This window comes from Fringilla coelebs (assembly GCF_963513975.1).
Source record: "Fringilla coelebs genome assembly, chromosome: Z".
In the NCBI taxonomy this organism is placed as follows: domain Eukaryota; kingdom Metazoa; phylum Chordata; class Aves; order Passeriformes; family Fringillidae; genus Fringilla; species Fringilla coelebs.
The window spans coordinates 65,258,047-65,283,287 of NC_140031.1; the positions used below are offsets into that span (position 1 = coordinate 65,258,047).

General features: G+C 42.7%; 1 protein-coding gene across 1 annotated transcript; it reads right to left on the bottom strand.

Moving 5' to 3' along the window:
• Positions 1 to 3,599: 3,599 nt before the first annotated feature.
• On the bottom strand, positions 3,600 to 24,720 carry PDE6B (phosphodiesterase 6B; the record flags this gene model as incomplete). The annotated part of the gene is made up of 22 exons (XM_084225861.1): positions 3,600 to 4,024; positions 5,127 to 5,283; positions 5,565 to 5,648; positions 6,552 to 6,626; positions 7,423 to 7,486; positions 8,151 to 8,258; positions 9,688 to 9,788; positions 10,396 to 10,483; positions 11,510 to 11,619; positions 12,420 to 12,527; positions 14,001 to 14,147; positions 14,696 to 14,761; positions 15,325 to 15,468; positions 16,458 to 16,607; positions 16,809 to 16,856; positions 17,001 to 17,067; positions 18,032 to 18,096; positions 18,187 to 18,261; positions 19,415 to 19,555; positions 21,847 to 21,936; positions 22,270 to 22,422; positions 24,310 to 24,720. The coding sequence occupies 22 exons, from the start codon at positions 24,718 to 24,720 to the stop codon at positions 3,966 to 3,968; spliced, it is 2,511 nt and encodes an 836-aa protein (XP_084081987.1). The 3' UTR covers positions 3,600 to 3,965.
• Positions 24,721 to 25,241: the final 521 nt, after the last annotated feature.

The following is a 25,241-nucleotide window of genomic DNA, read 5'->3' on the forward strand; positions in this document are numbered from 1 at the left end:
GAAACAACATTGAATGTCTAGTATGTATACGTGAGGCAGGTTCATTTTTAAACAATTTGGTTGCAGTGGAAAGGAGGTATGTAGCTGTTTTGGTTCTTTTCCATTAAAAAAAGTAAAAATCACAAGGAAAATACATATAAGGAAAAGAAGGAAACAGAAGGGCAAGAGTGGATAGTGGAAAGGAAAGATGCAGTGACAAGCCTTGATTGTTTCCATGGTCATTACTCTGATGGTTTTTATTCCATGGTCATTACTCTGATGGTCACAGTCGTGATCTGTTGGGAGTGAAGGCCCATGCAACAAAGAGTTGGATGGGTTATTATATGTTCAAGCCTATGTGGGAACACCCCGACAGCTCTCCCAGAGAGGGGTTTCACCTTATCTGATGCAACACTGTGGAAATGAGTCAGGGTGGTTCTTGGGATCTTTCCTGGCTTATGCTGCCTTCTAATGGCACAACTGCTGTTTGGCCCTGCTTCTGGCAGCTGCATAGTTTTGCCAGTTGTGCCTTATCAGAAAGAAGGAATACCCTCTGGCCTATGTGTGAACACCCCCATGCCTCCTGTCCTGGGGTGAATTTATAATGCTTGTATCCACATTCATCTGTTTAGCCCAGAAATAAGTTTTGCACTTTTAAGACTGGTTCTGAGAGCACAGGGGGAGAGAAGAAGCGCACAGTTTGTTATCTGACACTGCACTTGCTTCTCCACATCCTTCTCCTAGACTGTGCTGCAGACAGTGCAAACAGCAAGTGAGAGCTCTTCTTTGCTTTTTAGTTATTTTTAGCTAGCTGAGGCAGAGAAGTTCCCTGGACTGTGGTTTTCCTTTTTCTTGGACCTGTTTAAACCTGCTCTGGACTGAACACCCAGCAGAGCACCGGCAGCTCGTGCCTGTGGCTCACCAGGCCTGGCCGGGTCTGTGGCATTTCCAGCGCCGGAGGGACTGATAAGAAACTGAGCGAGCTGAGACACAGCCCACCAAGCGGACTTTCTGAGTTTGTCATCTCTTCAGATTGGCAAGAGTTTTTATTGTTTAATATTGTTAAATTTTTTTTTTTTTTTTTTTTTTTTTTTTTTTTTTTTTTTTTTTTTTTTTTTTTTGTGCTGGAGAATAGTTTGCCTGTTAAATAAACAGGTTTTTTCCACTTTTCTCTGAGGAAATATTTTCCTGAACTATTTGGGGGAGGGTCACTTGAATCTGCTTTCTAGAGGAGCCCCTTCAGAGGTTTGCTCCCAGATTTGCCCTGGAGGGAGAGTTTTGCATTGTTAGATGCAGTTGTGCCCCACCAGAAGGAAGGAGAGTGACATGATAAAAAGCATTACCCTACCTCTGCAGGATCTGCTTCTGATGTGCCTTTTCCCCTATCTGATGTGAAACACTTTGTTTAAGGCATCAATCCCAGGTTATCATGGAAACTGGCTCAACCAGCCCATCCATGCAAAATTCAGTCCATCACACCTGGGAAAACAGTGGACAAATCTGTTTCTTGGCCCTCACTCACTGCTCCCATGGAAAAGGTCCATCTCCAAGAAACAGCTTCCTCCACTGGCACCCCCCTGGGGTGTCCATGCATGCAGAGTTGCATGTGGGCAGACAGGGCACAGCCTCCCACACCTCACAGGGTGTGGTGGGCAGGCACACTGTGCTCCTTGTGTGAGCAGCCCTGCTGGAGCATCCTGCAGTGCTGGTTACAAGGAGCAGGAAGGTTAGCCCCCAGGTTTTACTTCCCAGAAAACATTTGAGAACATAGGGAGCTTTTCTCAGTATTTAAGTGTACGGTGTCTTGTGCTGATCATCAAAATCCCACTGCTTACCAGTGTGCCATATAATAACCTTGTGGTATTTTTTCCACTTTAAAAAAAAAAAAAAAAAGTCCAGAACTTATTTGACTTCTTCTGCTGTATGATAAAAGCTTCCTACATGGTCCTCTGCTCTTGTGAGACCCTACCTGGAGTACTGAGAACAGTTCTGAGGCCTCCAGCAATAAACATGGAACTGTTGTAGCAAGTGCAGAGGAGGCCAGGACATTGATAAGAGGGTGAAGCATCTCCCCCAGACAGGCTGAGAGAGCTGAGGCTGTTCAGCCTGGAAAAGAAGTCTCTCCTGTGCGGAGACCTCCTGGCAACCCTGCAGTATCTGAAGGGCCCTACAGGGATGCTGGAGAGGGAAGACTCTTCATCAGCAACTGCAGTGACAGGACAAAGTGTAACGGGTACAAACTGAAAGAAGGGAAATTTATACCAAATATTAGGAAGAAGTTCTTTCCTGGGAGGGTGGTGAGCCACTGGAACAGGTTGCCCAGGGAGTTGTGGGTGCCCCAGCCCTGGCACTGTTTAAAGCCAGGTTGGACAAGGTCTTGAGCAATCTGATGTAGTGAGAGGTGTCTCTGCCCATGGCAGTGAGGCTGGGACTAGAGGATCCTGAAGGTCCCTTCCAACCCTTGACATTCTGTGACTCTAAACAAAACTGAGGCATACAACATGGAGTCACTACCTGTTGTGTATTAACTTCCATGCAAGTGGACAAGTTTGTGTATTTTCCTGAAAGACACATTGCTTCCCAAAGAACTGCTGCATAGTGACTGAGGATTACATCTTGCATACTGCATTGAGACAGGTAAATGATCACCAGGTACCACCACAGCTCTAGTTTTCCTTTTACTTGCAGTATTTTTGTAATGCAAAACAATATACTGAAGGGTAAGAATCCTGAAGGTAACAGGAGTAATAGAAGAAGAAAATCCCCAGCAAAACAGATTTTAAAACAGAAAGAGGGGGGGGGTGGGGAGGGAGCAGGACATGAGGGTGTGTCTACTGCTACAAGAGTGTAATTAAATGTTCTATTTTTGCATGAATAAACACGAAAAGTAACTTTCATCTGAAATAAGAGTCACAAGTCTTGTGTTGTCTAAAAAGAAGACATCTCAGAGCAGGAGGAGGAAAGGAAGGACAGTTAGTTCTGATCAATTGCATTAAGTAATAGCATTATGAGGCAAAACAACAAATTTATGAGATCTCACAACTCAGGTTGCATGGCTAATTCTAAGAGGAACTGTAATGGGTAATGATAACACTGTCTTCTTAAAATGATGCATGAAAGAATGAAGCTTCAATTAGTACACAATGTGGATCCTGCTCCTGGAGAAGGCAGCTATTGTGTGTTGCATGAATAGCTCCATGCTTTGGGATAGCAACCTATCCAGATTCTTGAAGTGAACGCAGATGTATTATCTGTCAGAGTGTTTCTTAGATTTAAATGGAATCATAATGTTTTAGAGCAGTTCAAAGGTTTACTATGGTCAGTTTTCATGCTTTATCCTTACCCTCAGATTTCCTTTTGATGTCCTGACAGGTACAGACTTAGATATGATAACTTTATCTCTTCTTCATTTTTCCCACTGTGCAGGCTACAGTTGCATTCACTGTCAGTCTCATGAGGTTGTATGGAGCAGGACTATCCCCATCAGCTTTGGGATAAGAAGTGTTTCAGTGCAGGAAAAATGCTCTTCCATAATCTTACAAACTGATTTATTGGGCCAAATGTTGTCCTGACTTGTCCCATGCCATCTGACATCAGGTGCATTAAATGGAGGACAGGAGGCAGGATGAAAATGGCTCCCTACCATCAGGAAGAGATGCAATTAAGGCAAACAAGATCTAGCCCTTCCCTGGTTGGTCACAAGCCTAATAAATTATCAGAATAGTCCAATCAGGAATGTATTTGTACACCTTTTTTTTTTTATTATTTTTTTTTTTATTTTATTTTTTTTTTTTTTTTAGTTTTTTAGTTTTTTTTTTTGTTGTTGTTGTTGTTGTTTTGGGGGTTTGGGTTTGTTTGTTTGGTTGGTTGGTTGGTTGGTTGGTTGGTTTTGGTTGGTTGGTTTGGGTTTGGGTTTTGTTGTTGTTGTTGTTGTTTTTATATGGGTGTTCTCATTTTGTGTGGCATATATTTCAGTGAGAATAGGTCTAAAGTATGCTACAGGTTTTGGAAGCTGGAGCTGTTCCTCCATTACAGGTTATTTCACCTGTCATATAAAAAGAAACATAGAATTAGATGCACAGTCATAAATTTCATTCTCAGTCATTGCAGGAGATTTTTAGAACTTTTATCCAATGATCAGCTTAGGTCATACCTATAGCAACCTATATAGAGCTGTCTGCTGTGCAGAGTAACTGTACGTGTAAGGCTGCTTGGAAAGAGTATTGTAGAGTTAGTGGAAATTTTCCTTGCTTCAATATCAATTACTTGTTCAGTAAATAATTCTTCAGAGATTTTCTAGATCATAGTTAAAACTCTTCCTTTTGCTATTTTAAGTTAACTACTGTGAATCAAATGGAGATAAAACATCTAGACAGCTCTAATACTTTCTAAACTGCGTCATTTGAGCAATGTCCACACCATGGGCTGTTGGAATTTTGGTACAGTTTAGAACAAAATAAGAGTTCATATACAGTCTCTGTGGAGTGAAGGCACCCAGTTGTGGCAGGTATTTGATCAGACATTCGGGATAGGCCAAGAGAACCTTCTGCTTCTGCACTTTTGAGAGTCAAAAAAATCCTCAGACTATCAGAAAAACTTTCGACCAGTATGACTACCGCTGATGGTTTTCAGTACTGCACAGGCTGGGCCCACAGAAGAGGAAATCCATGTTCAATGAGAAAAAACTGATACTGGGCACTGCCACTACTGCTTGCTTCTAGGTAGTACCTAATCTGGGCTAGAAGTGTGATGAACCATTATTTCTTAAAATGTTCTTCTAGGACTTTAGGACCTTGTTTTAACTTTTCTTAGCTTCTGCTTCATGACCTGTGAGACAGCAGATCAGCCAAAGGGATGTTTACCTGCTGTTTTCCAGGGATAACACATGATATTCTGCTTTCCCCAGCTGCATGGGAGTTCATGCTGAATGCATTCTCACTAGTTTCTCAGATAATAGTGTTTGGGATTTTAAGCTGGTGGCCTTCTTGACGGCCCGTCATGGTATCAGGTTTAAAGGCAAGGTGCCTTCACCCTTGCCAGTGGAGCCAATCTTACTCTGCTGTGTCAGCAAAACTTGCTGTAATCTGTGAGAGTGTTCATAAGCAAGTTTTTGTGTTAGGAATAAAAAGCTAATTACTTTTTCTGACCTCTCTTTGCAGCCATTCTCTCTTCCTCTTTTTTCTTCTCCTCCTCCAGTGCTTTAATTTTTGCATCATACTCATCAGCACGGGTCTTCCACTCATTTCTGTTGTTCAGCAGCCCATCAAGCATAGGCTGAATTTCCTCATGGAAACGGGAAAACTCCTAATCAAAACACATCTCTCAGTGCAAATGCAGTGCAGAGGGAATGCTTGTCCATCATACCCCAGGACAGACCCTGACCCCTCACATCCAAAGCTGATGCTTTGCAGAAAGCATCAATGGCAGAAAGAGACAGGTTGTTGCCATGCCCCAGAAAAGGGCAGATTTTCACTTGTCTACCTGTCCCTGTCCCCAGGAGTGCTGCTGCCTCACCAGGACTCAGTCAGCTGGGATTTGAACCCCTGTTGATAAGGGTGGGGTGTGTTAGGGTGCACTTTGCTTACCTTATAGACAAATGTACACACAAAGTCAATGAAACCCACTTGAAGCTTTGGAAGCTCAGCAGCTTTCCTTCGGTCCATCATTGGCTGTGGGAGGACACAAATTCACCATGATTTGTGAGAACACTGAATTGAAAAACACACCTCTATTTTCTCCCCAAAACTGCCTTATTGTGTCAGCCTGGCAGTTCTGTCTTGCTGTCCTAAAGACCATCCGTCACAGCTGCCCTCCTCCTCAGTTGCAGAGGAATGAAGAGGGCTCATTTCCCTTGCCATTTTGGCAGAAATTTCAGACAGCATTTCAAGTGTCTGTGAATGGGCAGGAGAACAAGATTTCCCTTGTGCCTCTCAAACAGATACCAGAAAACATTCATGCTATAAAGTGTTGAAGAGGTTTTAAATTGTCTAAAATATGACTGAAGAAGAAATTATGGTTTTACAAGATCTTGTTGATTACTATATAGTTTGTGATGCCACTGTGGGTAGAGGGGGTGCATGAGAGTCTGCTTTAAAAATCCCCAAACCTCACAGGTGGAGGACACTTAAAGGAATGACTCCTGTCTCTTTCAATGTCAAATTCATCTATTTAAAAAAAATGTTAGAAATGCCCTTCCATTTACTAGTAATTCTATGACTCTATGAAGTCTGTGCTGACAGTTTTTCTCTTTATTAGAAACTCTTCTTTCTTCTGTGACTTATCTATTTAGTTTTTAACTTTTCTGTAGGGTATCTACACAAAATGTCCTGGGTGAATCACCCCTTGATGGTTCACAGCCACTGAACCTATCTAACTATATGGACAGCTGGACAAGAGTCACTTGTCACTGTCAGGGATGCTCTTCACTATCTCAGAACATACTTTTCTAAAGGATTTTGGCAAGCACTGTGATTTCAGCAGATACAGAGCACTCAGGGCAGCACTGCTTATAGTGAGTCTCTGCTGAGACTTGTTGTCTGAAGTGAACTGCCTGGTTCTTGCATTTTACTTACAATGGGCTGTTGCTGAAGGACGCTTATTTCCAAATCTCCTTGCTCCCAGAACTCAGCTGCTACCAGGAGAGCTACCTACATTGACACAGAGGGAAAAAAGAAAAGTTAGCACCAACTTCAGCCCCATTACTTGATGCGCCTCACGCCTCCATTCTGAATCAAAGCTCACTTCTTATCCTTCTGTTCCTTCTTGTCCAACCACAGCCTCACTGTTCCTCCTGGGAAGGACAGCTGTGGCAATGGAATTTCTAGTGACAGCTCAACAGTCTTTGCACTGAATCTCATAAGGCCACTGCTTATCTATTGAGAAATATTTCCAATGTATTCCCCTCAAAGGTTTGCCAACTAGTCACCTTGTGAGTGTCTATTTTATTTTTTTTTCTGTTGTCCTTTCTTCATACTGAACAGGAAGGTAGGTTTTATTTCTTTTACCCTCCTTCAAATTTTAGTGTTTATTATTTAGCAATTGCTCAAGTACAGTTCAGGAATAAACTCCTAAAGGAAATCGAACAACTGAGCAAACTGCAGGTAGGTATTGCTATAACAAAGCCTATGCACATGCTACATGTAAAAAGATCTCACTGTCACAAAAAAAAATCTATGTAACTGGGGGGTTTGTTTTGGTTTTTTTTTTTTTTTTTTTTTTTTTTGGTTTGGGGTTTTTTTTGTTTTTTTGGTTTTTTTTTTGTAAACATGAATTTTGTACAGAACTCACAACTACAATTTGAAAGATCGATTAATACATCAAAACCACAGCTATTCCTTTTGGTAATTTTGGTAGGAGACTTTGATTTAGCTTCTAGGCAGCTTAGAAATTGCATTACTTTGAAGCTTAAGCTACAGAAATCCATCAGGATATCAAGCATCTTACCTTACTCTGGACTTCCCAAGGCTTTGTGATAGCTGACAAGTCACAGGCAGTCATCATCATGGCCCTAAAAACAGGAAAGAAATTAATTTATTCCCTATTTTTTCAGGCTCAGGACCCTCATACCCCACTACTGTATCAGGTATGCCATGGCCCCTTCTGAACTAATAGATGTGTTGCTGTAACAGCCTTGATTCTGACTGGGACACTCATCAAAGGCTGCTCTCTTGATTAAAATGGAATTATGATGGGAAACTACTTGCTACTGGTGCTGTTTGCTGCTTTAGTGATTTTTGGGCTTGACTTTGGAGTAACACCTTTGGCTCCCCCACGGCTGTGTAGCAGTGCAGTCTGCAGTGAGGTGGTGAGAACACTTCATCACCAGCGCAGGGCGTTCTGCAAAGTTTCTGTCTGGTCACAGCAACAGCATCGTGCAACTCAGGTTAGTTGCCACTGGGAAGAACAGCTAATGCATTGGATGCCCCTGTTTGTGGCCTACAGGGTGATCTGGTAGGAATATATAACCAGAAGGGATTCTGCATCTCTTTGGGAGTATATGACCAACAGGACACTAAGAATTTTTTTCCCTGTTTTTTTTTCCCTGCTTCTCCAGAAGATCAAGTCTGAGTAGCCAGTAATGCATCACTTGCTGACTTTGCAGCACAGAGCATATCCTGGAGCTCTCACCAGGTGTTCACATCACTAACCTTTCCCCAGAGCTGATTACTCACATGACAACCTCTTTCTTTGTTGTCTCCAGAGACAGATACTCAGTCCAGGCAGTCACGCTGTCATACGTCTTAGACTCATCAACGATCTTTTGAAACATTGTTCGCTTTCTTTGGGAGGTGGGAAGGAAGGGTAAAAAAAAAAAAAAAAAAAAAAAAAAAGAAAAAGAAGAAGAAAAAAGAGAAAAATCTATGAAACAAGGAAACAAATATGTCAAGAACAGGTGGCTGATCCTGGTATTGGTAACTCTGCCAAAAAGGTTCCCAGTAGTTGCTGTCCTGATCCTTATGTCCCAAGAAAACCAAGCACCATCATCTGCTCCCTTAACTATTGTAAATGCCTTTAAAATGAGTATAGTGGTGAGGTATGAGCAGGTCTTTGAAGGTACAAGCTACTGCAAGTTATGTCAGCTGAGAAATGCTTACACCTTTGTTTGCAGTACAAGAAATCTTTTTTCTTAAATATTAAGCAGAAACCTAGAGCTAGCTGGAGTATTTTTAAAGCTACTTGGCTATATGTACTTAGTCAGACATTGTTAACCTTATTTATATAATCTAAATGTATATAGGGAATTCTGATGAATGGTTTATACACAATACACCCTTGTCTGGAGTGGCATGAGACCTGGAGAAATCTGAGGTTTCAATATTAGCAGAGAAAAGAGTTAGGCCATATCACAAAGTGACTTTTGTATGTGTTCTGTCATCAATAATCCTGTGTTTTAGTTCATCCAAGCCTTGCTTGTAGTTCATGGACCAAGGAGAGCAAGGGCCAGTTTGTTCCCAACTGGTGAGGATGTTACTTAGTGGTGGTATATAGATAGATGGTGCCATATAGATATTGTATCTCTAGAGTAAGTCTTCTGGGTATTCCAACCTCCCTCATTCCAACCTTCCTCTTTTTTGGACTGTTTAAATTTTGTGTCATTTTACTGCAGTGCAAAACACAGAAGCAGTCTCTGGTCTTGACACGGTATTTTGAAAGCACATTTGGAAAGCTCCTTGCTAATTAGGAAGTTATATGTCCTTGACTTGCAGCCTCATGTCCCAGAAAGCAGGAGCTACTCCAAGATGTTGGCTTTTTAGGCCCTTGTGTGTGGAATAGACTATCAGCTGGACATTCACCTACAATGAACTACTTGTTACTTGTGTCATTCTGCTCTCACAGAGAAGTTAGTACAGTCCTGGCCAGTCCATTTGTCATTTATGAGTATTTTCAGATCTGAAATGCTAGGCAAATAAAACCAAACCAAATCCTGACATTTCTTCCCACAGGGGATCAAATAGCCCTGCGTTGTTGGCAATAGAGGGTTAAAAAGTCATATATATGATTTAATTGAGTAGAAGTTCAAAATTCTTTTGAATTATTTGAGTTCTCCCACGAGGTCTGAGGTGAGTATTAAAGGCAGCCTCCCAGAGCCAGTGTCTGTGAAGAGAACTGCTGCACTGGTGGGGGCTTTCAGAGTAAAGCATCACATTGGGCCTTTGTAAAGTGCCAGCTGCTTTCTGCCTTTGGTAACGGTGTGTGTCACGGACTTACTTGAAGTAGAGTGCCAGGTCTGTGGCTATAATGGCAATTTCCATCAGGTGAATCACATGCTCATGCTGCCTGCGGTTGAGGTTCTGACATATATTCAGTGACTGGAAAGCAAAGGACAGGGCATTGAAAAATCCAACTTGTTATGAGTTCCTGGCCACCTCCCTTTCTCAAATATGTTTACTTTTTTTTTTCTTTTAATAGTTCAGCTTGCTCCTCTCACGTGCTAAGGGGTGCGAACCTGTATACCACGTGTAGTCCCGTTTCCCTTTAATTCACTGAACAGGGGAAGTTTGTTACACAGTGCCTACCCAAACCCCATCCCCTGACCCCAATGGAAATTTTCCTGAAAGTAAAAGCCAGCTGTGGCAGTATTTCAGCCTTGGCCCAATCAGAGGGGTTACAGGAGAGAAAAATGTATTTAACATATTCCTATGGGGATAAAAATGTGGCTTCTGAAGAAACCAAGACATGCATTTAGCAAGTCTATGTGCTTTGGTCCTGGGTGAGCCTAGAGTCCTTTGGAAATTAGATGCAGTTTCTTGGCATCCAAGCCAGAGAAAGGTCTTGTGCCAACAACTCTGTTGTTAATGAAAAACTTCCCTAAAAGGAAATTATTCTTGCCCTTATACTGCATACTGGTATACTACTGGTATACTTCTGGTAGTACTGGTATAGTACTGCATACTACTGGTATACTTCATTACCAACCTCCTCAGAGAGCAAGAATTTCCCAAATTCCAGATGATGTCTCTCTAAAATAGAGGATCCATGAAGTTTGGCTAAAGGATTTTGAGATCTATTTCATAAAGGAAAAAAGGAAGGAAAAAATAAAGGAAAAAAATTGAAGGCATTAGTGCAGCACTTAGAAATGAAAAGAAGTGTCTAATTTTGTATTCATTTCTGTCACACATATAAGTTCTATTTTTTTAAAAGGCTTATGAGTATTATTTAATGAGTTCAGTCTAATGAAAGACTCTTGTGACATTGCTTATAACTCTTTGGACACTTTGTAAAACAGTCTTCCAACTACAAATTTCACTCCAAATATTGTTTATGACTGCAGTGTAATTACTCAAGCTTAGTAAGTTTGTTAAATTCCTGCATAACTACATCTTGATATCTAGGATCAGAAAAACCTGCAATCCTTGGACACCACCTAAAAAGCAAGGACACCTGCAATCCTTGGACAGAACATTGAAAAGAACACCTTTGCTATCAAAAACACAAACCAACTTTATTTAATGTTTTTCCAAGGCTCCAGGATATATAACAAGATATAGGCAGCAGGCATTGCAGAAGAGCTGTGACTACTTTAAGTGAGCAACAGAGCCTTGACTAGGCAACAAAATTATGCAATTGTTTTTCTGTAGCTAATGACTACCTACTGAGAGCAGCATTCTCGTAGGTGCTTTGTTTCTGTAGGTAGTGAGGGCAATGCCAAACATTGTGCTTTCTCCATAGATACAGCAAAAATGCATCCAGGAGGCTTCTGTTGGCATCCTAAGTCTCCTGTAATGCTGAGGACACTGAGTGCCTGCTCTGCACCTGTTCCACAGTGTAATGGGAATGTAGAGTTCTGCTTTAAGTAAGGGAGGTTTTCTAGGAGGTAAAGAATGCCCCAGAGAGGATGGCAAATTGTCCCCACCGGCCAAAACATAAGCCCAAACACTGCAGCAAGCTGAAAAGCAAGGAAACTTGTAAAAGAAGGTTGTCACGCTTGTGTGTTAAACAGAGCTGTACTGGAGTTTGTTGGGATCACAGCCTGATTCCACTCCAAGTAGGAGCAACAGAAAATGGTTTGAAGTGGTAAGAAAATGCTTACTTCATTTGGTAGAGGTTGTTGGTTCCCCTGTGATCAATATCATGGCACAGAGCCGCAGTTACCATTGCAAGGGCTTCAAGGTCAGTGTAGTAACGCTTCAGTTTGCCAGTCTGAGGGAGAGAATTTATATTCTATATGTTAGCATCTCTGACAGGAACAGGTACTGAGCGGTGACTGCTCTGTGCTGGGGATGTCCTGGGACTGTCCAGGAGAACTGAAAATATTTGTGAATTGAAACACAGTGCATGGCTGACTCAGGTTAAAATGGGGAATCAGCTGGAAACAAAATATTTCAGACCCAGGCAGGTGCATCTGTACTGTTTATGTGTTTGAAAACACATAAACAGAACAGGGTTGGCTACCCACTGCTATGGAGTGGCCTTGGCCCTGGGATTCACCCAGGCTTTCATAAGTACCCCTCGCAGTCACTGGACACAAAGTACTCTGTGAAAAGGCTCTGCATCTTTCTGGGCAATGTGGTTGTCAAGCTGAATCATCCAAAAGATTGTCCACACCTGTGTCTGTTCTGGATGGAAATGCAAAACATGAGTTTGTTTTGCTGACTTCAGTCTGGTCAGAATCTACTGGAACAGTGGAAGTCCTGTAGTCTCTCTCCTCTACTCTTGCAGAAGGATTTAATCTGGAATCTCTTCAACACCATGCACATCTGTATCTATGAGAATTAAAGCTCTCCATTCATTGGCCAATACTGACCAAAGCTTCCTTCAATGCACAGTGACTGTCACTTCAGGAAAATGGAGACCTCGTGTAGCAGGATCTGTGCCAGGAGGGACAAAACTTTTTCCTGCACCAGGGTTGAAAGGGAGCCCTGCATATTTCTCAGGTGTGACAGAAGACCTGCTGTAAGTATAGCTGTGCCTCAGAATTACCCAGGGTGGTGGTACCTTACCATCAGGAGTGTGAACATGGTCTGTGCAACATTGAAGCCATGACGCCAGTTGTGGTAAGTTATCTTCCGGTAGCCTTTGCTGACAGAGTACACAAACCTTACCAGAACCTGCAGTGGGGAAGAGGATGTTAGTGTGGGTGAGGAAGCTGCTGCCTGTTACTCTTGCAATTAGGGTCATGTACAGAAATCATGGATGAGGTTCAAACTAGCTCTGCAGAGGTAGGCCCACAAAGGGATCAGAAGGTGCATCTATCATCAGGCTACCCTGACAATGCTGATAGAGTAAAGCCTAGTAGAGAGCTAAAGTGGACACTAAAATATAGCTGTTTTCTAATATTTCTCTCTCTCTTTTTTTTTTTTTTTTTTTTTTTGTAAATATAAAAAAATCACAGAGATGCCTCTGGGGTAAACAAGAATCAGCACTGCCTGGAGGAAAAGCTATTTCATCTTACTGTTTGTTTCTGTTTATCCAGTTTATCACTTAGAAGATTTGCTCTTTTTCTTGTGATTTATTAATACTCATGTCTCTCTTCAAGATCCCTAGATGTATAGGAGAATGACATTTACATCACCTAAAGAACTACAATATAGAGCATTAAATAGAAAACTGTTCTTTCCCCTGCAGCCTACTTCTCCATGTGTACTCTCTCTTGTAGCTATGCAGTTTTCTCATTAAAGAGCCAATTATTTATTAATGAGTATTAATTTCTTAAAGTCTCAAATATAAAAATCACTGCTATTCACACCTCTTCCAGAGGTTAGTTGTTCCGGACTAGATATATTTGATATTTTTGACACTGACATTCTGCGTGTAAGAAGCACAGAGGTAATTCCCATTTACTTCCCTCCTGATTGCCATCCTGCCTTTCCAGGGTGGAAACTCTTCCTGCAGTTACTCCCAGATCCCACTAGATGGAAATCGACTTCGCGTGATGTGCAGGGAAATCCCTTTGGGAGGCGCAGAGCTGCTGAAATGCCAGTTTCACAATTCCTACCGGGTTTTGAACTGCAAAAGTCGCGAGTTCGCAAGTCAGGGCTTATGGGGTCCTTGTTCCCACAGGGTCACACCATTCCTGTCGACAGGCTGGTGCCAGCTGCGCCAAATGAGGGCACATCCGTGTTTGCGCGGGGATTGGAAACAAAGGGGCTTGCCAGAGCGTGTTTCAGCAAATCTTGGCTGAAAGCTGCAGGTTAGGTACTCTGTCAAAGGAGAGGGGCAGACAGGTGGGCTCTCCCTGTGCCCGGAGCTGTTTGCCCTGCTGCTGTGAGCGGCTCTGGGTACAGAACGTGCGGACATCGCAGAGTCCGCCGCTCACCCGCACGGACCTCGGGCAAACCCGCATCTGCGCCGGGCAGTGAGGAGCAGAAGGGAGCAGAAGAGACGCTCCAATCCCCCGTGAGAGACTGTTCCCTGCCCTCGGCGGGGTGAGAGGGCTCAGCACACACGACCCCCTCCTTGCAAGCCCCCTGAGCCCAGTCCTGGGGCTGTTCTGTGAGCTGCGGTGCCAGCTGTGGCACTGCAGCATGGGCGACTCTGCCGTACATCCAAGACAGCCGAACATAGCTCTTGCCAGCTCATACCTCCTGTGGGATCTGGAACTTTTTCACCACGCCAAGCTCGTAGTACATCTGAATGCCACACTTCACCAGCTCTAGCTCAGTGCAGTCAAAATCAGAGAACCTGAACTCATAGATTTCAAACTTAGTGGGCCCCGGGAGCTCTTCTTTCTGTAAGAGAGGTGAGCTGGTTTATTGCTGTGCCGCTTATGTCATTACTAAACTTTGCTGAATAAAAATGTATCAGTCTGATGCTGCTTTTTTTTTGGCACATAGCACATAAATAGACTGAAATGAAGCTTTTCATTATAACCTCAATAGTGGAGGAAGATGGAGGGCAGTTTTGTGCAGGAAATATTGTTTGTTTCCTGTTAAGCATTTGATTTTATATAGTTTGAAGACTCAAAAACGGGGGAAGACTTACAGCCCTCCTTAATTACTCTGAAAAACAAGCCAAGGTGGCTGATGTGTTTCCAAATGGACTTTGAAGCCCTTGAGATAAAGAGGAAGAGGGCAGGGACTTCCCAGGAGCTGTGGAAGGCACGTGCTGACACATACTAATGATAATCTCAAACTCAGGCAGCAAAGGAGGTCAGGGTATGCTGTGCCTTCACCCTTTGCCAGGTAACAGCACGCCAACACTGGGAGCTCTTCCCTACATCCATGGAGGCAGTATTTGCTTGCCAGGACTGTTCTTTCCAGCAGTGCATTGTTCTTACCAGAATGCTTGCCAGCTCCTCTTCATCACACTCACTTGGCTCCTTCCCCAGCTTTTCTCGTGTTGGCTGCAAAAAGCATGAGTGTGTTAAGGAGAAAACTGAACCCCCCCTGGACTTTTCACTGGGCAGCTTTGGGGCAATCTAGGGCAGCTCTCATATCCAAATTGTGCTTCTTTCCTGGACCTTACTTCAATTTCTTGTCTTTCAACACATTTTTCCTGGTAGTGTTCTCCCTCTCCTTGATTTTGCTTTGTCTTTCCCTCACTTGCAAATGTACCCCTAGAGCCAATGTCACAGCTGGGTCCTCTACATTCACATCCTCAGCACAAAGGAGGTTTTGAGGAATAAATCAGTTTCTGTTCCACTCCTACAGCCCTGCCCTGAGTAGCACCTCCAAGGCTGGCTTTGTGGAGGAAGTCAGAAAGAACATGGTGGCACAGCATGCCAAGGAGGAGGCCAGACCACAGAACCAAAAGACTCGTTCTGCCCCTGTGCAGTTACTAGGGCCCAGGTGCTGCCGCCACATCAGGGTGGCTGGAAGCATCTCTGTGGAATGGGAGACCTGTGTGCCAAAAGTCATGGGCCAGGCCAGTACACTTGGGTGTGAGCTCCACATTGCGAGGCATTACCAGAATTTCCTGGATCTCATCCTTGTCACATTTCACGTGGTAGAGCACCATGTCCTGGGCAATGTCCTTACGGTTCTCCAGCTTGTTCATCTTATCATATGTGTCTGTGTTGAGTACAGACCAACCCAGGAACTGTGTCAAGGACTTGGTAAGGGGAAGAGAAGGAAACAGAGAAATAGCCATAACATTTGCTCCTCAAAGACACAGAAACATGACACATTTTTAAAGAAACACAAGCTTGACTTCTTCCAAAATTCTAGCAATGAGCAACTGAATCTTTGCTCCCAACTGTGACTTGCTCCTCATCAAAGCAGCTCCCCTGCTGTTGAATCTGCCCAGGCCTTGAGAGCATCGATTCTGTGGAGGTTGAAGGACCCTCTGTCTAGTTCAGAGTACAGAAAATTATTTCTGTGTTTCTGCAGGTGTCTCCACACCTGTGGGAAGGTTTCTGTCATGATGGTGACAGCAGATCAGGAGGTCTCACATCAAAGGAGAGCAAAGGGGCCTCATCACCTTTCACATGTATTTATTCATATCCTGTGCTTGCTTTCAACTTGTTTGCTGTCCAGTGGCCAATTCAAACTGATTTTTTCCCCCATGGTCTCTTTGTTTGATTCAAAAAGTCTATTTCAGGAAATGTCCCTATTGATAACAGGTGCCAAGAGTGAAATATTTATATTTCATTGAAACTAGCATAGGAACATTTCTAAGGAGCAAGGTCTTTAATCACAGCCACTGTTGGTAGATTTAATAGCTGGCCTCCCTTTTTATCCTAGCTACATAGATAATTTCTGTGTCATTTCTTTGTGGGACTTGCCCAGCCAGTGAGAGCCAGCTGGCAGGTATGTGAATACAGGTCAGAGTGGTTGTGTTGGCACACAGTAGATGCTCATGGCTAGGAGTACAATCCAAGAATGCTGAAAAAAATCACGAGAACATAGTTGGGTTTCTCACACCAAACTCCCCCAGTATGTCAAACAGGTGCTTTCAAAATGTTCAAGCTGATGTTTAACACCTCTCTAAGCAACAAAGATATCCACTTAGCTGCATAACACTCGGGATGCTTTGCAGGTGTCCATGGAAAAATAGTGACCTCTTCAAATATATGAATTTCTTCCAGCAAGAAACTATACCTCCATGAGGGTTTCATCCTGTTCATCAAATGGTTTCCCATCTTTTCTGTTATAAAATGTGACAACACCAACAATTTCTTCCCTTTTATTCACTATTGGCATGGAAAGAACGTTTTTGATAGTCCATCCTGATTCATCTAGAGGACCTTCCTTGAAACAACAGCAAGCAGAAAGACATCATAAACTTAATATTTTTTTAGGTATTATGCTCATGTAAATACATGAGCACTCTAATTTTACATTCAGACTACAGGCAAAAGAAGTATTTATATGCCTAATATTGACTATACATTACATTTCTGCAAAAAAATACAGTTGAATCCTTGATAGAATTGCAAATTTTCACAATACCTGAAAGTTAAACATCTCATCTGCAGCAGCATTCATAATGTTGCAAATCTAGGGGATCACACAGAAGGAAAAGTATTACAATATGGGCAATGAGAAGTTTAACTGCCAAAACAAAGGACTGAATTGCTGAGAAAGCAGCATGAGTATTATCCATCTCAGAAAGACTTGAGGAATCCCAGGTTAAGTACTTACAAATCCACTTTCAGCCACATAGGCTGGCAGTCCAGTAACTAGTGCCCAGTGATCCGGGGTAGGATTTCTAATGAAAGAAAAATGTATAAGGGAAATTAAATGTAGATGTTTACTGAAAAAAGGCTATGGAGCTGAAGTATTCCACTGATTGTATAATCCAGGTTTAGACCTGGAACCCCAGTCCATAAATGGTTCTGTTACTTTCAAAGGATCCATGTGCACAAGCAAAAAATTTCCACATAAGTAAATACTTTCCCTTCAAGGATTCAAAACAAAACAACTGATAAAATATCGGTTTGCAGAGACTTTATAAAAATTCAGTCCTAGAAGTGAAGGCCATGTCCCAGACCTCCAAGCCAGAGAAAGATAAAAGGAGATTCCTGGACAAGGATGCCTGCCAGCCTGAACTTTGACACTGCTGTTCCCAAGAAATGGGGCCCTTTTTTGCAGCACATACTCCAGTGTAAAGCAGTGTTACCAGAACTGGGGGAACCTCTACTGTGTCATATTTGCCTAAGCTGCCCAGGGCTCCTCTGAAAAATGCAGTGGCAAGAAGAGAGAGCAGTTGCTTGAAAGAGGGAGTCCCAGCGTGTCAGGATGGGAGAAAGGGGCAGAGGTCGCCTTAAGATGGGGTCAGTGATAGAAGGAGTGGAGAAAAGCAAGGAAACCTCAGCACAAGAGCATCTGGATGAGGCTTTCCTGACACAGGGAAGGCATGGAGGAGAGTGATGCCTCTACCTGGCAAGGACAGCAGAAAACCGCAGGCAATCAAAGCAGATTATTTCTCCATCTGTGAAAAGAATCACTGGTTGCAGTGAATTTTGGAGCCTGACTTCCAAGTCAGGATCCCAATACTCTTGAGGAAATCTTGATCCCACAGAAATGTGAGCTGAAGCCCCAATTTACATTCTGACTCTCAATGCTCTATCAGCCCTTCACATTTCTCCGCATGGATGTCTTTAGAACGTGGGGAGCCGTGTTTTCAGCTACACCCGGTGTCAGTACCTAGCATTTATGGACTGGGCACTTACGGGATGACTTTAATGTCTTCTTTTCCATGTAATATGTAATCAATGACCTTGTAAAAGACTATTTCCTACGAGTGAAAAAAAGAGGGGTGTTAAAATGAGTGGTGAGGCAATCCATCTAGAGAGGAGAGAGTTAAAGAAATCTTGTTTTCACGTACCCTGCCATCCGGGGTTCGAGGTCCTGAGTAGGGAGGTACTTCTCCCAACAGGACTGGCCACAGGTCAAAAAACTCCTGGATTTAAAATTAAAAACGTATGTTTAGAGTAGAAAAGTGAATTTCTGTCTCAAGCCTCAATGTAACCATTCCTCTGCCGTGCTGGTTTCGGTGTTGTATAAACAAGGCATGAAATAATAAAACTAATTCAATATTAGGCAGCAGAATGATACCCAGATATCCAAATCTGGAAGTGTCAGGTGCATTTATATGGCTGCCTTATACAGCCTATACAAAGAGTGCTGATTCATTCAGTGAACAGTGAGCACTGGCTGTACTCAGAGCAAACTGCTGACAATGGTTTTGTGTTCTGAATTTTCTTCACTGTGACTATTGCCTGACCTACTACTTGCCAGATTGAAGAAGTACAATATTTATTTTTCTCTTTTTTCTTATGCTACATTATAATGTTGGTCAAAGTGTCTTTAGCTTACGATAATGATCATTTAATATACCTCTCCACAAGACAATATGCTGCAAGAGCTCTGTCAGCAAGGCAGTCAGCCTGGCCATGGGACAAAGAGAGCTCCACTGGCAAGGGTGCTGTGTAACCCCCACATAAAGTTTGCCAAAGGTGCAAACCATCAGACCAAATCAGAGGCAACTTCAATTCTGTCAGCTTGTTTTCCTGAAGCCAAGTTTCATCTAAAAACCTGGATATCATGAGCATGAATGAGTCCTTGAGGAAGGTGGCAGTTTGATCACAAGTGACTTTGTGATATGGACGAACTCTTTTCTCTGCTAATATTGAAACCTCAGATTTCTCCAGATCTCCAGGCACTGCAGGCAAGGGTGTACTGTCTATAAACAGACCTTTTTTTGCTGATGGTTCCACAGGTGTCTCACTATACTTCTGATACCCACAGACTTTGTGAGGTTTTGTTTTTGCTGCAGACTTTGACCAGGATTGCCAAAGTCAGACACCTCTTCCCCTCCTCTGTCTTCCCAGCCTCCAACTGTCCTGTTTCAGGGATAAGCTCTTCCCCTTTCCTCTGATTTAATTAACTCATTATCCTAATCTTTGCACTGTAAAAAAATGCCAAGCAATGTAGGAATAGTGGCTGAAGGTTAGCTCCCACTTCTACTGCCTCAGTAAATCTCATTTGCATGCATCACCCCTCAGTGGATGGCAGCAAGGAGAAAGAGGCACAGCACAGGTGTGAGTACTCACCTTCTGCTTTGTCATGTCCAGGAGACCGACTGAGTATCGGTCACAGTTCAGGTATGCCCTCACCGTGTAAAAAGCCTTGTGGAACTGCCTCTCAATGTCTGTCAGTTCCTCAAAGACCTTATTAGCTGACCACAACAGCACCTGCAGGATAAAATCAAAATGTATGCCTTTCTTGGAGAGGTGGGCTTCCCAAATGTTGGGTTACAGTTCCTGAAAAGGGCAGGAAGCCTACACCACTGGGAAGTACTAGGGAGAAAGAGTCAGGTCATCACAGTGTTATGTAGGAGTCAAGTGTTACCAATACAGCACAAAAAAAGCAGTAGTGTCAGGCAAAGACCTGTCCCCACTTAAATTTTGTACTCGTTAGTAAAATGTTGCATCCAAAACCAGTTAACACCAAAAGCATTGCAAATTCCAGAGGCTGGTGTTTGAAATATCTGAGTTTACACTTTCCTCAAAGTGTTTGAGCAGCTGTTTTGTGTGTGCATCAGCCTATGATACTTTTCCCCATCTTCTGGTAATTCTACAGATTTAAGAAAGCTGTTGCTATTAGGCTTTTTCATTTGTAAAACCAGAGGTTACACAAATACTGCTCTGAAATGGTAAGGAATTCATCTCCACTCTCGCTTGGCTTAGTTAATGCATTTGTGCCTGTATCCCAGGTGTGTGTCTGGCTTTCTGAGCCCAGGACATATGAGGAGCCATGCTTCTGAAGCACTGAAGCTGCAACTTGAAGCAGACTGGACCTGTGCTTTGAACAAGAAATACTGTTACATGGCCACAGCTGGAATAACTGTGTCTCGCCTCTTCACTGGGCACTAGGAGATGTTTTGTGAGCAATTCTGAGCTGCACTGGTCTCTGTTTCTAATCCGTAAACTGGGACAACTCTGACACTTGTATGAAGTCTGAGTTGTTCAGTGCTGGCATCCCTCAAATAGGAGAATGGTGTTGTCATACCAACCATTAGATAAACACGAGCAGCAGTTTAGCTTTTTGGCACTTTACAGCATGCAATAAGTACTGAAAGCCATGAGCCCAGTGAGAAGGACTGAGAGAAAGAGCTGAAATATATCTAAGGACTGATGTAAAGAAGTTGGTAAAAATTTATTATATGGTCTTCTAATAGGACTTCTACACCGTATCTGAGCACAAGCAGACTGACCTGTCTTTGCACAAGCCATTTTACCCACAGTATCATCCAGTCTTTGCTGTTGGGATCTGCAGTATTAAAATCCTAGACCATTTCTGAGAATGTAATTTGCTCACTCTGTACTTCAGCACTTTAAATTCTAACACAATGAACTATAATAACTTTCACACAGCCCTAAAGACCTGTGAGTGTCAGAAGTTTGACAACTGAGCTATTGGCAGAAGTAGAGCAGTATGTCCTGCATCTCCTTCCTGCTTTCCTCCCTTTGTGTGGGACCTGCTCAGACAGCAGTAATACATGAACACAGGACTCCTGGGTCCAGTCCCAGACCAGAAGCATTAGGCCCCCCACCTTATGGGCCTCCACTTTATATTCCTTTTAATGCCCCTTTCTTACCCTGACTAGTCCTACTGCTAAGCTCTCAACAGAAAAACATCTTTGCTAGTTCTACTTTAGTTAACTGTTCATCATTGCTGTTGTTACTGGACCAACATTCATATTTTTGATAAATGAAAAAATTAGTCAAAGCATAATAAATTATTAGAAAGTACAAGTGCCATCCAAAAGCTCCAAAATTAACCTTCATTCTGCATCCATTTCTCTAAGATAGGCATCTTTTCTCTCTCCATGGCTATCCCATTGGAGAATAGAGCATGGCTGCCATGAAGCACAGATGCAATTCCATGTCCTCTTGAGTGACAACTACTGCCTGCTGCAGAAAGTAATTGCAAGGATTCACATCCATGCCAATAAATCTGACAGTCCTACTGTAACACAACTAATGGGAAAGTATGGTGCCAGAATTTCAATCCAGAATATCCTAAACCCCTAATATGTGTTCTTCTCTACTGATGGAGGCCAATAAAACATGCATATGACAACAATTTTACTGGGTCTAAGAGGAAGTTCAGTAGCACTTTTAATGAGCAGATGGGGGGAAAATACCACATTCTTCAGTGTTTCAGAAAGTCTCTTGATGCTGCTGTCTGAATGATGAAATGATCCAAGAGTGTTTCACAGCCTCAATTCAATAAAACACCTAGAGGTCAGTCCTGCTGAAACTGGTGCCACTGCATGAGGTCCTGCAGTTTTGCCAATATCAGAAGAAATAGAGGCTTATGAAGGACTCTGGGAAAGAAGCAGTATCTGAAAGCAGTTGAGGGCATCTCTTTTTTTCTGCTCTTCAGGGACAAATCTCAGAAGAAGATCAGATTCACCCTTTAAATCAGAAGAATGTATTAATTTGATTTTGAGATAGCCAGTCTGCATTTTCACTCTTACCTGGCCTCTTCGAGTCTCACAGTTGTGAAGATAACTCAAGTGATAAATTTTCAAGTTCAAGGATGCAAAATTCAGATACTTCAGAAAAAGCTGAAAAGGCAAATTGTGAGGTTGAATTGAATGCAGTAGCAGCTTCATATGTACCGTATTTCCTAACACTGCTTTACAAGCATCAAGGTAATTTCCCAGGATAAATGCTTTGCTTTCTACTGCCATGACATGAGGCTTATCCCACTGTACCTTCCCTGAAAGATCTGTGATAAACATTCTCATTATAAGCCTCTTCTATGGGTGTGTGAGTGCCCTTAAGGGAAACTCACACCAGTGGAGCTTCACTAAAGCAGGTATCACTAGGGTGAAAGGATCTCTGCTACATGACAAAAGTAAAGCTCTTTGATAGGAATTCAGCTACTGACCACTTACTGTTTCATCAGAGCTGGTGAAGTGTGGGCCATTCAGCTTATTTATAGCCACAATGACAGCAACCAAGTCTTTGCCATTCAAGATGGGTGTTGCAAGGATGTTTTTTGTAGTGTAGTCGGTGAGCTCATCAACAAATGGGCTGAACTGGGCACACTGTTTAATAGAGAATTTACAAATAAGCATTTTTTACAACGGGTCTTGAAACCAAGTCCAAGCACAGCCCCTTAAAGTAAGCTGCCTAAAGAACATTTTGCTTAAAAATTACTGAGGAAAAGAAATGAGTTAGCAGAAAATTGGACCATGCACAGATGGTAAAGCTAATATCAAGAGCAGAAGGTGTGTCTTTTAACTGCAACATGTGTGCTTGCAACTTTCTGTGAAGACCTTGCCAATCATAAGCTTTAACATGTCCAGCTCTCTCAGAACAAGGGGGCTCTCCACTGGTTTTTCTCAGATCAATGGCATTCTTCATGGTACCTCCATCCTTTCCTCTGACTTGTTAGCACTGCAGAGTGGGTACAGCCAGGTAGCACTGCATAGCAACAGGGTACACACTGGTGCACTCAATGGCAAGGTCACACACCCTCGTTTTCCTTCTGCTTTTACCGTGAAGCTTGTTGTCAGCTTGCCTCATCTACCCCTAGTTTCTCTTAAAAAGTACAGAAAGAATAGTCCAGGGAAAGCAGATGGCCATTCACTTCACCTGCACAGGGGCCTTATTGATACCATTATCACCTGCCTTAGGGGAGTGCAGGGATGTCCCTGCTCATAAATAAATAAATTGTCATCCATAAGTCATTCTGTTTGGGCTGGGGAAAACCACACAACTCTGATCATATCCAGAGGGTTGCACCAGAAAGAATGATCACTCCTTAATGAATCTTCTCCCCATGCCTTCCCCATTGTTGGCCTTTTCTGCCAAATGGACTAGATCAAGAATTTAGTCTCTGGGTGTTCTTCGAAGGAATTGTATTATGGCAATGTCTAAAAGCACCAGAATTGGAGCATAGCACACGGCTCACAGATCTGAAATCCCCCCCTGTATTTCAAGAAACATCAGAAACCAAAAAACCTTAAGTGACATTCTGATGCTTCCCCCAACACCATATATGTTCCAGCAAAAAAGAACCCAGGCTGCAGAACCAAAACAGTGTCTCAGTGTGTTCTGTGGAAGACAAGGAAAGATTTGCTGAAGGGTTGAGATATGCCTTCACTGAGCAACAAATGAATGAATAAACAGATGGTCTCTTTGTAACCAGCAAACAATAGATGGAGTAATCCCAAATGCCATATTTGGGTCACACGGATTTTAGTTTTGTACCTATGATTAGAATAAGCAGATTGTTATTCTTGCATCCAGGTTTACATGATTGAACCAGAAGTATGGGGAATAAATACTGTCATGAAAGCATAAGCATAAAACATTAAAACCCCTCAGGTCCCTCCTGAAATTGCAGATTGCAGTTTTTGCTGGAAGAGTTTTTTTAGTCCAAGATTGTCTCTTGCTGCTTCTGACGAAGATCTCCCGTACACAGCTTGCAGTTAACTGCTCTGGGGTCCACTCCCTCCGTTTGATAGTGATGCCTCTAAATGCCCTTAGCTAAACCTTCAACACAGCAAACATTTTCAAAGTTCTTGTGACGTGGAAAGCCCTCTTTGGACTCACTGTAAAGAATTTCTGTCTCTGCCACTTACTCATAGAGCGTAAAACTGAGTGGAAAATTCCACGTGCATTCATTGCAGATCTGACAACTTCGCTCTTCCCTGCTGGACTAGATGTGATGATTTTTTTTTTTTTTTTTTTTAGACAGGCAATGTGTAGCAGTGCACTGTTTACAGGAATTAAGATCTTGTGTAATCAATGTGCTTAGTTACACCTCACCCCATTAATGAAATTGGAAAGAACTTTCAGACTTGCAACTTGTTTCCAGTACACAGCTACTACCCCACAAGGGCTTTGACCAAGTGCTGTGGGTGCTGCTGCCTTTTGACCCCTGTGAGCCTCTCTCTACCCAGATAATAAATAAATGGCAAACATACCTCACGGACATCCTTGATGTTCATGGTTTTCTTGGTCTGAGCAACGTGGCCCACAATGCCTATGTCCAGTGGATAGACAATCTCACAGTCTGGGGCAACCAGGCATTCCTCCAGAGTACTTCCCTCTTGGATGTTGAAAAGCCTTGTTGCCAGCTCAGGAGTGCCATTTCTCTGCCTGTACATGAAGAGACTACAGCGGTCAGCGTGAATGAGGGACCTGATTCTTCTCAAGGTCTTGAAAACCACTTTCTCCATGTTGATGCTTTCTTGCATGTCTTGGATCAACTCAAAAAGTATTTCACTCTCATTGTTATCCCAGGACTCTGCTTTTAGTTTCTTCTCAAAATACTGCTTGGCAAAAGCAGGGTTGCCATCAAGAAACTTCTCCACGTCGTCTTCACTAATGCTCATTGTGAATGCCCTGGATCTTGTGGGTAAGTAGTAGTCCAAAGATGTGCAAGCAGCGCTCTAATTTCTCATGCGTCTCTTAAAATTTTGTAACTGAAGATGCTGCTTCTGGATTAACCAAGTTTGAGGTATCCCTGCAAAGAGAGCTTGTCATCGGGAAGATATATTCCTTTATAATGCTGAAGGTGAGTCTGTGGGAGGACAGATCTTCTCAACCAAAGAGATTAGATGAGCTCTACAAGAGCTTTGGGTCAACTTTCCTCTTCTTAATCTAACTGCCAACAAAAACTGAGTGCTCACAATGTCTGAAAACACTCTCCTGTCTCTTGATAGACAGAACACTTACTGAAACAATTCTGTTGAGGCAGCAGCAATGGGGAAGGAGTGCATCTCCTAACACTGAAATAAGCTCTTTAAAGTCTAATTAAATATATACTACTTGGGCCTAATCCTTGGCTAACAAGGTGACCATCTTATTATTTCTGCTCTCCCAGCTCCCAGCAATAGCAGGAAGTGCATTCTTC